At 40.1% G+C, this 12,240-nt stretch overlaps 1 protein-coding gene and 1 pseudogene across 1 annotated transcript in view; one reads left to right on the plus strand and one right to left on the minus strand.

Moving 5' to 3' along the window:
- The window catches only part of SLC2A13 (solute carrier family 2 member 13), a 380,204-nt gene that overhangs the window by 267,750 nt on the left and 100,214 nt on the right, over positions 1 to 12,240 (plus strand). The window contains exon 6 of the mRNA XM_075551886.1: positions 6,270 to 6,390. Within this exon, the coding sequence (XP_075408001.1) occupies positions 6,270 to 6,390 (121 nt within the window). The remainder of the gene's footprint in view (positions 1 to 6,269; positions 6,391 to 12,240) is intronic.
- Positions 1,576 to 2,002, minus strand: LOC142451105 (cytochrome c oxidase subunit 7A2, mitochondrial pseudogene; annotated as a pseudogene).

The raw sequence follows: 12,240 nt of genomic DNA on the forward strand, positions 1-12,240 counted from the left end.
GTGGACACCCTAAATCATTGAAGCCTGGCAACAGGTGTATGGAAAGACTGCTGCACATGGAACAACAATGTTTAGATGGATCAAATGCTCAAGAAAGCTGAGCCAAGAGCAAGACGACCACTCGCCTCAGTGAAGAAAGAAATTGTGCCCAAAGGTGGTAGAATTGGTAGAAGAAAGTTATAGAATTATCACAGGTACTGACATTGGAATCTCACATGCGTTGATATTGGCAGTATTATGGAAACACCTTGACCCTCTGCAAGCTTGTGACCTGGTGGAGCCAAAAGTGTATGGGTTGCATGGAGATCAGCCGGCGTGCCGAGCTAATCTTTTCATCAGTCTTTTGAGTAAGAGCAAAGCTATGGAGACCGTTTTGTTGAACAGATTATACCAGAGATGCGTCTTGGAATGACTCACATGATCTAGAGAGCAAAGCCCAATTAAAAGAGTGGCTTCTGATGGAATATGCATGACCAGTTAAATTCAAGGCAAAGAGAAAGCTCAGAAGGTCATGGTGACGTGTGTGTGTGTGTGTGTGTGCGTGCGTGTGTGTGTGTGTGTGCGTGTGTGTGCGTGTGTGTGAAACCAAAGGAGCAATCTTGATAGGTTTCCTCTAAGAACACAAGATGATCACAGGAGCTTATTCTGAAAAAATTTTAAGAAAATTAAAAATGGCATGGTTAACAAAGAGGCCAGGAAATTTACACTGTGCATTAAAAAAAAAATCCTAACAGATGTACCTGCTCATTCTTTGAAGGATACCAAGGGCTGTCTGTCCAATGATCACTTTGTTAGGAAGATTTATACCATACACCCTACTGCACGGAAACCCCTTCAGACTGGTTTTTGTTCCCAAAGAACATTTCAAAGGAGCATGATTTAAATCCCATACAGATGCCCAAAACTGCCATTTTGAGGTGGTGCTATAGACATACCTAAAACTAAATAAAACCCCAGAAAAATAAAAGTAAGGCTAACAATTAGTATTCAAGTCTGATAGAAATATCCGTTATGAGAATAATATTGGAATAATACATGTTAATACATATTGGAATAATACATAGAATACGTCGGGATAATATGTATTGGAAGTTTAAAAGGTTTATTTTGACAAAATCTTAGAAACCTTTGTTAAACAAAAACTGAAGCTGTTGCTTCTCAGCATATGTTGCATCCATCTAGATGTGTACACTTCTGAAGGTGGTGTTTACAGCTCACTCTTCCTGGAAGCATTCTGCACTTTTCAATGTGCACAGTGCCAGACAGCAGTTTTAAACATGCACGGTTTTGTACAAAACAGTAGTTTGGGCATCTGCAAGGAACAGAAAGTTTACTAGAAATGTGACTCGTTCTTTGCTAGATCCAGACAAAGGAACAATTTAGAAAAGAAATAGAAAATAAAACCATAGGGAATTTTAAACATTTTGTGGCATGCTGACTTTATGTTTCCAAGAACTGGACTTTCTTGTAAATACTACAGATTTGATAATCTCTTAATTATTATGTTAGCATAGGGTTTGTGTCCATGTAGCTTTGTTGGTAATAGATCAAGAAGTCTTTTTTTTTTTTTGGTATAGACTGCTTTATTGGTGGCAGTTAGTACAAGTCAATAAATATTGATCCCCAAAGAAGAGCTGTTATTTATTTACTGGTCCATAGAGCACTGAATTAAACAGAACCAACTGCTGGAAGGATAAACTGAAGTCAATCCTGCTTCTTGGGAAATGAAGCCACAGCCAACTGATAGATGGCATATGCTGTTCCTCCGGTTGTAAGAACCATGGTGGCTCTATACAGCAGGGCGTCAGTCGCTCCACCCTTTAGATGCACTGGAATCCCATTGTTCTCCTGAAATAGCTTCTGTTTCTCTGAAACTTTATTCTCAAACTGTCTGCGTGAAGCAGTACTTATGGTCCTTTGGGCAATCTGACGCAGAGCTTGTAGATTGCGCAGCATCTCGGCTCTGTTACTAGCAACCCAACCCCACAACTGAAGCCAGCAACCAAGAAGTCTTTTATTACACTGTTTCCTTCCCCCAAACATCTTAATGGTGGAATATCAACGAAGGTGTGACCCACAGATATGTCTTCCTCTGCTTTACCTGAGACACTACCGCAGATTTGCTCATTGACAATCGCTGCAGAAAGGGAGTGGAGCGTGTGCACAGTCCACGGTTGACATTAGTGCACACCGACCAGGGAACAACTGCTCCAGGCACCGCGAGGGAGGGCTCCTCTTCCCTTTTCTGTTTTAAAAAGTAGCAAACCTTGGATCAACTACTTCATGTTCCTAATTACCATTCAACGTTTTTGAGAATATAATTTATCCAACACACTTTTATGAGAAAAAAAGATACGAACATTCTAAAAGTTAGTAACATTCTTGTTTGAGAAAGATTCTGGTGATGCATAAAGAATGTGCCAGAATCGCACAGTTGCAAAGCCGTCCTGTACTGGGCTGCCTTTTAGGAGTGAGTTGAAACTGTAATAATTTAGAATACTAACATATGCCTGATAAAACAGCTGCAACATTAAATGGAAGGAAATTGGTCACTCATGGTGGTTTCTGCTTTCAAAGTGCATGGCATATGACAGGACCGAAGAAGTTATTAGAAGGAAGCAGCCATTTCCAATTTTATTCCTTGAGTTAAGTCATCGTTCCTACGCTTGAGGGGGTTATAATTTTGCAAAAGGGTTTTTAACCCAAGCTGAGCATCTCAATCACCTATTTAAGGCTTAGATTTGTGCTCTTCTTCTTCTAGAGATTCTGATTAAGAGAAAAAGGTATGTCCTAGACATTTGTTACCAATAGAGTGGGCCTGAGAAAGTGTTCGATATAATTAAATAATGGAGATGTATTGCTTCCTTCAAATAGGTTAAAATAAAAATTAATTTATGATTGACAAAGGTAAGCATTCAGCTCTTTAGTGATCATATGTATCCAAAAGAATGGTTCATTCCCCATACTTTGAAGGTTCCTTGAATTTTTTAGAAATAGATGCCAAAAGACCTGTTATCTATATTATAGAACAAGTCATTTGGGATCTTTATATCATCCTAATCCCGTGACTTCAATTGGAAGGGTGTAACTTTATTTTGCATGTGTATTTTGCATTGTTATTATTACAACTGCCTTATGGTCTTATGGTTTGTGCACCCAATGAATACTATCTGGCATTTGCCACACACTATGCATTAGAATTGGACATACGAGGTGGCTTCAAAAAAGTTCATTGAAAAGCTCCAATATCTTTTATTACCATTTTTGTGAAGCCCCTCGCCCCCTCACATATTACCATATATACTCAAGTCTAAGCTGACCCGAATATCAGCTGAGGCACCTATTTTACCACAAAAACTGCATTAGAAATGTGCTTTAAAACTTGACTTATACGTGAGTATATGCTGTAAGTAAATTCCAGGCATATCTCCTTAGTGTTCACATTCATCAGAGATAAGTTGTATCTTTTAAGCATTTTGAAAGAATGCCTAACCCTCCATATTGTCAAATATCCACGTTTCCTGACTGGAAATATGTAGAATATATTTTTACTTGTCCCACAGGAATACATTTGGGAAATATTTAGAAAATGAGATTCCTTTATAAACTAACAGTTGCACTCATGGTTTGCTTTGCTTTGTTCTGTTTCGTTAGGGGAAATATGAAGAGTGATTTTCATATTAGTCCTATCATCTCTTTATGAGAAAAAAATAGGCTTATTTTTCTGTTTTTCAACTAAAGACATGATTTTCCTTGATAAACACAATGCCTCACACTATTGCTGTTACTAGTTTGAGTTTTAAGGTGACATGGCGGGGGGCGGGGGAGGAAACGCTGTGAATTTAGGTTTGGGGCTTTACTGAGTCAATGTGGCAAAACAAACGTTTCTATCTTATTTCAATCTCTTGTTCCCTCTGCTCTTTTCCGTTTTGAAGGCATGCTTTGCTGTTCCTGATGATCATCGTAGTAGAATAACTAGCATTGTGTTGCACTTTCCACATCCTAAAAATGCGTGTAAGAGCATTATGACATTTTAAATTCCCTGTAATTTTTCGAGGTATTTTCATGAAACCTTGTTTTGCAGAAGAACAATTTTGCTTTAGGAGGTTACATGCCTTGCCCCAGATCCCAACCTCAAGAAACACCAGCGCTAGATAGCATTCGCCTTAGGAATTCAAGCCCTGGTAGTCTCAGTTGCCTCGTGTGCATTTGCTAGCCAGACACTGCCAAAGGAAGGTCAGTGCTGAATGGGTGCATTTGAGTTACAGTGGTGGCAAAGGACATAGAAAATACCATGCCGGAAGAGCAAACAAATGTGCCTTGGGGGAACTGTGGGCATGGAAGAAATACAGTCAGAATGTTCCAGAGAAGCAAGGATGGCAAGACTTGGTCTCTCGTACTGTGAACGTGGCATCAGAAGAGGCCAGTTCCTGGAATAGTAAACCCTGCTCCATAAAGGGTGAGCAGCACAGAAGAGTCTCAGCAAGATGCAGACCCACAGTGACTCTAACAATGTTGGAGACGTGACAACAGCTGTGAAGGTGGTGCAGGGCTGGGGGGGAGGGGTCGCTTGTACATAGAGTTATTGTAAGTTGGAACTGACCCGACAGTATCTAGCAACAGAACCTCTAACTAGAAAGCTTGATTAACAGTGTGACTTGGTGGAATAAACTCCAAATGCACTGCAAGTCAACGTTTTCATCCGTTTGGGAAGTTGATGGATATCCAGAACGAGGTTTGTCATCAGTTGGCATTTCAACCTTTTTTTGAAATGAGAAAATCACTGGACACTTCAGTTTTTTATAGCGTTGTCCTTGTAAGCTGTGTTCAGCACCACAACAGTGTCTGCAGCGTTTTTCCCAAGCAGGAAGCAAGATTTTACAGCTGCATGCTGTTATCTTAAATTGACTATCACAAAAAAAACGAGGTTCAAGCAAAACTGCTTTTATGGAAAATGCTCTCTGTGACCAGAGAGGAACCTTCCCTTTGATGCCTCTGGGTGCACTAACTCAGAGGAAGTTGCTGGATGTTCACCCAGCAGGAAAAACGTGCTCTGCCTAGTGAAATTCCGGGTTGTTCTGGGGTACCCCTTCATATATGACCCAGTGTTCATGAAATAGCTGGAACTGGCAAATGCATAGGGAACAAAGTTTACTAGTGACTACCAAGTAGGAAGAAGTGAGAATGGGGTGTCCCTGCTTCTATGTTACTGAATTACTGCTTGCAGCCATTCGCAACCTGTGGGTCGCGACCCCTTTGGGGGCTCAAACGACCCTTTCACAGGGGTCACCCGATTCATAACAGTAGCAAAATGACATTTATGAAATAGAAAGGGAAGTGATTGTATGGTTAGGGGGTCACCACAACATGAGGAACTATATTAAAGGGCCGCGACATTAGGAAGTTTGAGAACTACTGGTGTAGAGAAATGAAAACACTTTGGAAAATAGTGGTAATGTTTGCACACCATTCTGGCTGTTACTGGTGTCTCTTAAGTGACACATTTTAAAATGTTTTCAGTGGAAACTTTTGTTATAAATATTATAAAAGTCCTATATCTTTATAAATGGCCTATCCAAGTTTAATATTTTAAACATACTGCCCTATTCAAATAAACTGTGCAAATAAATATGACAATAGTTCTCTTTTCTTACTATCAACCAATTTGTTTGTCCTTGCGATGTGTTTTGTTCCAGCAGTTTCCCTATTTTCGTATTTGCCATCAGGATTTTTATCATGGACTCAAACGGGCCCATTAAATAATGGAGATAAGCATCACTAGTATACCTTACATCAAAGACAACTATTGTATTTTTAAGTAATGTCATGAAACAATTTCATATTTTACCACATCTAGCCCCTTAAAACCTATAAAATGATCCTTCTTTTAAACAAGGTGCACCTTTTCATCAACTGTTTTTTAAAAACACTCTTTGTTGCTTCTTGATTTACTGCTTTAGGTCTTGCAGGATCAATGCCCTGAGAGCATTTGGGGCCCTGCAAAGAGCGCTCAGTGGACATCTATCTGCTGCCTTCCACGCTTCCGGACGTGTTAGCACTCTGAATTGCAGCCCAACGACCGCCAGCCTGGTCTTGGTGTTGACGTTCACTCCTATCCCATCTCACATGGATATGTCCCTGCCTCTTTCTGATAATTTCTGTGTATATTAGGAGCATTCTTTTTCAATACAGGGCAGATAGCTTAGGATATTTTTTGAGAATATTTCCATCTATTCTATTTTCTGATGTGAATTTGTTTTGCTTTTCAGGTACCACGGTCGCACTCATTATTCTGGCTTTGGGGTTTCTGCTGTCAGCCCAGGCATCTCCAGTCATCACGTTTAAACCCGGAGCTCCTTCGGGGCAAAACGCTACTTGTACAAGATACAGGTGAGATTTCATTTTCTCCCATCTTTCTGCACTTAATGCTAGAACCTTTTATTGTTGCTTTTAACCTTGCTATAATTTGAGAGCGGTGTGTGTCGGAGCATGCGGGGGCCCCGGCTCAGGAGGGCAGGCTTGATTGGGAACGGTATGAAGGTGTGGTCTGAAGACCAGCAGCACGTGCACATAGGACCATGAAAGTTCAGGGGGGGAAAGTAAGCTGTAGCTGTTTTGTTGGAAATTAACATTAGGGATTTAAACAGAATCTAAGTAAGAATACTTTAAAACAATTTACAATCATGTATGATTTGATGCTATCACAGTCCAGGCGAGATGAATAAATTTTAATGAGTAATTAAATGTTTCCCATGTGCACATATGACTCAGCTGCCGATCACCTGGATGTTCTGACAATCTCCCCTCAGTTCAGATGCGTCCCCTCTCTCACAGAAGCAGAAAAGAAAGCTCCTCCTTACCACTGAGACTCTTCCAGAGCATGCAAAAATGGGAAAAGACTCTAGAAGAAAGAAATGTGTTCCAATGGCCAAGCACAGGCTTAAGAGCACAGTGCATCTGATGGTGTGCACTTTATGTGATGGATGGAGAAATAGATAGTTCATAGATGGACAGGCAGATTCACACAAGAATACACAATAAATTAATAAAAAGGGAATAATTATTGAAGATATTTGGCATTTAGTTTTGGAGTTTTGACATCAGTTCAGTTGAAAAGACTGGCAACCCTTGAAGAGAGGTGGGTAGAATCAGGGCAAACCTGGGAATCAGTGTGGTTACATGTTGGGCTAACCTCAAGGCCAACTGTACGAAACCACTGGCCACTCCAAGGGAGAAAGATGAGCTTTTCTACTCCTGTAAAGAGGTACAGTCTCAGAAGGTCACTATGAGTTGAAATTGACTCAATGGCTATAAGTTTTGTTTTGTTTAAGCCTCCACAAAACTGATACAACTCTCAAATCAATGGACAAATGACTTACTAAGTCAAAAACTTCTAGGTGAAACTGAAATCTTACGTTGATACACTAGACTCCACGTAGAATCCACTTGGAGCATCTGACTGAGTATGAGTTAGTGGTCACTGGTGGTGTAGTGCTTATGCATAGGAGAGCTAACCACGAGAAAAGCATTTCAAACCCGCCTTACAGAGTTCCGTTACCCTGTCCTTTTGGGTCGCTTTGCTTCAGAATCAACTTGATGGCAGTAGGAGGTGTGTGTGTGTGTGTGTGTGTGTGTGTGTGTATGTGTCTCCGTGTCCTTTTTACAAGATGGTGAAGACATCTATTGTTACACCTTTACAGTCACAAATTATGATATTCACTGCCCTGTGGGGAAAGGACAAGTACAGTTCCTAATTTGATTCAGTAATAAGTTTATCAATTTATTTATTGGCTCACCAGTTTTTGTACAGTTTCTACTTTTGCTGCAAAGAGAACTTAAAAGATGTTTAAATAAAACTGGACTGTAGTATGGTTTCTGTAGTATGGTTTCTGAGTGTGGTGATGTTCACTTTCTTTGCACCTTCAGCCTCAACTCCTAGGAAGGCCGTAGAACCATTCTAGAGTCGCACATATCTACTCTGTTTTTAGTCTTTGGATATCGGACTGAAGTGTTTTAAACGCAATTAATTTCTTTTTAATTATTTGTGTTCCAGTAACATGAAACATATTCTCCGGATCTGTTTAAGATATTGTATTTGTAGTATTACATATAATGGTGTCTTCTAAAAGTATGTGTTGTAAAGCCTAACCCCTCTCCCTAGGGTGATGATTCCATCTAAAACGGGTTGCCTTTGTTCTTCACGGAAAGGCTTTCTCTCCGCGTTGGCTCTGGAGGAAGGTTCTTGTGCCTTCTGAGAGTCTGATCTAGGCAACTCTCATCTCTCTTCCCCATGTGGCTTGGCATCGCTCTCTTCACCATGTCTGCTCATTAGTTTACATGTTACTCTTTTACATCTCAGAAGAGATTAACTTAAGACATACCCTATGCTAACGAATGTATAAATGTGCTTTATTCAATTAATGTATGTATGGATTGTGATAAGAGTTGTATGAGCCACCAATCAAATGATTTTTTTTAAAAGACACACCCTACGCTAACCCTGCCCCATTAACAGAAAAAAGATATTATCATCCACACATGTCAATTAAGTCTTTGGACTGGATAACATTTGGATCATAACTGAAATCTTTACTAAGACTCTAGTTATCTGTGTAAATTCACCAAAACTTACCGAATCAAGTGGGCAGCATTTCCCAGTTCTCAGGCCATTTTCCCAATTGAGAATCACAGACAACTCATGCTGGACCAAATCAAGCTCACTCCCACCCATTCTGACTCATCGTGACCCTGTAGGACAGGGTAGAAAACACCATGTTTATGAGTGTTTATGGGAATAGAAAGCCTGTCTTTCTCCCGCAGAGTGGCCAGTGGATTACATGGCTAACCTTGCAGTTAGCTGCCCCACACTTCCCTTCATGCTGGAAGCGGTCTTTAATGTAATCGATTCACACCTCTTGTCTCACACTTTCGCAAACCCTATTCAAAGAACCGCATTTTTTCCCTAGGACACATTTACTAACTGCTGTTCTATACTATTCTCTCACCTACTCTCCACAACTACCCTCCTTATTACTTCAGCTGTTCTGGAGAAAGATGGGGTTTTCTCCTCCCGCAATCAATTGCCATCTCAGAAACCCCCTGGGAAGTTCTCCCCTGCTCTATGGGATCCTTATGAGTCAACATTGACTCTATGGTAGTGAGTGAGTGAGGGAGTAACTGAGGGAGTGACTGAGTGAGTGAGTGACTGAGTTCATCAGAAACTAGCCACCTTGGCATAGTGGATTACTAGTTGGGCTTCTAACAGCAAGGTTAGCAGTTTGAAACCACCAGCCGCTCCACAGGAGAAAGATGAGATTTTCTACTCCCATAAAGAATTACAGTCTCAGAAACTCACAGAGTCTCTATAGGGTCCCTTGAGTCACAATTGAATCAATAGCAGTCCGTTTGGTTGGGTCCTTTAGGATTTTTAGTTCATATTTGTCATCAAGTTTTCCTTTCTATTTCTTTCAGCCACTGTTCTTCCTGCCTTAGACCAGGAAGGCAGCTTGTCACTGCAAATGACTTGAACAGTTAGATAATTTTACTAATTTAATGATAGTCTTTTCCCTGGGTTCCTAAGCCCCAGGGGGGCCACCTCCTAAATGTCGTTCTTAGTAGCTTCCAGATCCTTTTTAGGAGTGAATGAACAGAGGAAACCAAGTGTCTGATTCTCAATGCAGTCTCCTTCTAAAAGGTTTACAACTGATGGTCTTGCCAGGCTTATGTGAGGAGTGCTTTGATGCCGCCCACCCCCCTTCGCACCGACTGCCTGATGAGAACAGTGGGTGCAGTTCAGAAATTGTCCCCGGGTTATTCTGGCACACCTCTCATTGAAAGCGTCTACCATGGCTTTCCTTTTTCCTTCTTCTTAAATAATGTACTACAAAGGTAATAAACTGCTCTTCACTTTCTAGCGAGTGAGGTTTTCCAGGAGACGTTCTAATACCTCTGCACTGACAAGCTCTGTGGCAGAGCCTTTGCTAAGATGGTGACTCTGCTCTTGGAAAACACCATGCTCCCATTAAGTAGTCCATTCAGAATTGATTTACAATGAATGTAAATGTGCATGCAGCACACTGTCATTTCTTTTCCTTTTGCCGGCCTCCTGTGATTTAAAACACATCCATGACAGGCAGTATATGATGGTTGGGTTTGATCTTGAAATGATTATGCAATCATGCCAATATGCAGAAAAACCTTATTAGCTCCTATCCCACCCCACCTGCACTCCCATTATTTGTTATCCTAATGATAATGTAACTTTTTAATAATCATCAGAGAATTGACAACTAATATAATACTATGAATTCAAATTTTTAATCTTTTTTTTCCATTTCCATGAATTATTTTGATGCTCACCAATTTTGTATAAGATAACTTACTTTATTTGGGGCCTGGTAGTACAGGAAGGATGTGCTTTGAATGAAACTACAGAAGAAGAAAATAATGCTGTATCTGTTGACTAGCAGTCACAGACCCATTTGTGATGGGTCTATATGTATGTGTATACACATATATGTGCGTATACACATATATGTTATTCTTCTCTTAACCAGTCTCCACAACCACCTTCCATGAACATGTACATGGTTGTGCATAATTTTTGCAAGCCTTCAATATATAGCATCAGAGAGTAGGATTTTGGAGGAGCACTTCATCCAACACAAACATGTTTGTTCTTGGGAAGTCCATGGCACTTTTTTCACCAGCACTGCAACTCTTAGTCCTCAGGACAGTTTTTGAGATCAAGTACCTCAGAGTCCTCCTGGTTTCAGCAAGTAAGTTTGTGTAATCTGCATATCACAGGTTCTTCATCAATTTCTCAGATTATTTGCTCTGGATACAGACTGAATGAGTACAGTGAAAGGTTCCAATCCTGATGCACATCATTCCTGGTTTTAAACCAAGCATTAGTCAGTCCCTTGTTCTGTTCAAACACCTTCTTCTTGGTCCATGGACACAATGAAGTGTTCAGGAATTCCCATTCTTCACATAGTTAACATTAACTATTGACATTAGACATTATAGTTAATGGCAATATTTCAAGTATATTATAAAGGCACCATGATTTCCTTTTTGTAAGATCAGAACATATATATTGTTGTGGATTAACAACAACAACAATAAAAATTGATAGCACAATCTGATATTTAAAAAAAACCTCAGTGAAAACACTTTCAAAACTATTAATTTGATTGATGATTTTGCTGGCTGACTGCCTAGTTGGTTGGTTAGTCTTGATGAACGTTAATGTTATGGTTATGGTTGTGTGTCAGTCGGGTTGAACCATGGTTCTCAATGATTGGCAGTTAAAATGGGCTTAAGTCAGCAGCCTGCCATCTTACCTTCTGATCCCATTCATTTACCTCCACAGCCAGAAACCTGCTTTTTTCCCACCCAGCCTTAGATTTATCAGCCCCTGCCGCTACATGAGTCAGGGAAAATCTCCATTGTCACTTCTGACCCATGCTAGCCTCAACAACTACCAGAACTATTTCCTTGAGATAAATCTCTCTCTCTTGCTCTCTCTCTCTCTCTCTCGTGTGTGTGTGTGTGTGTGTGTGTGTGTGTTTAAGCTTTATAGGTGTTGCCTTTCTAAAGAACTCAGCCTGAGGCAGTTAGATGGTACATATTTAGGGACACAAATGTTTTTAATATGATGATGTCTTCTCGTTCTTTCTGGAACTTAGATATATGTGCTGAAATATTTGAGAGTACTTTGTAGCTCTAAAGAAGTTGATGACTTAGGAAGCTCCCAAGCCTTAGGGTATTTTATTGATTTATTTTGCCTTTATTTATAGTATTAATAGTGGACGCTTTAGTGGGTGTACTAGTAGACATAGCACTTCAGATGTGAAGAACGTGGGCAAGTGGTAGGCCGTGGTAGGCCATGCTCTCCAGGTAAGACTTTAGTGGATCTTTCATCTGTTGCATGGGTGATAACACTAAATGCACGCACACGCACACACACGAGGGTGTTTCAAAAAGTTTGTCCAAAAAGCCCATTATTTTTAAATGTATTTCTCCACAAACTTTTTGAAGCACTATATGTATGTGTGTGTGTTCCAAAAAGGCAATATTGTGTGAAATGCACATATTGAACCATAACACCCAGAATATATTCCAATTAAACTAAAGCTAGAAAGATAAAACATATCCTAAACAATGTGGTTTTGGAAGTGGACTATCACCAATTGATCATGGTATAATTCTACACAGTTTACAAAAACATATAGACTA

Source organism: Tenrec ecaudatus, chromosome 6 (genome assembly GCF_050624435.1).
Source record: "Tenrec ecaudatus isolate mTenEca1 chromosome 6, mTenEca1.hap1, whole genome shotgun sequence".
NCBI lineage: Eukaryota > Metazoa > Chordata > Mammalia > Afrosoricida > Tenrecidae > Tenrec > Tenrec ecaudatus.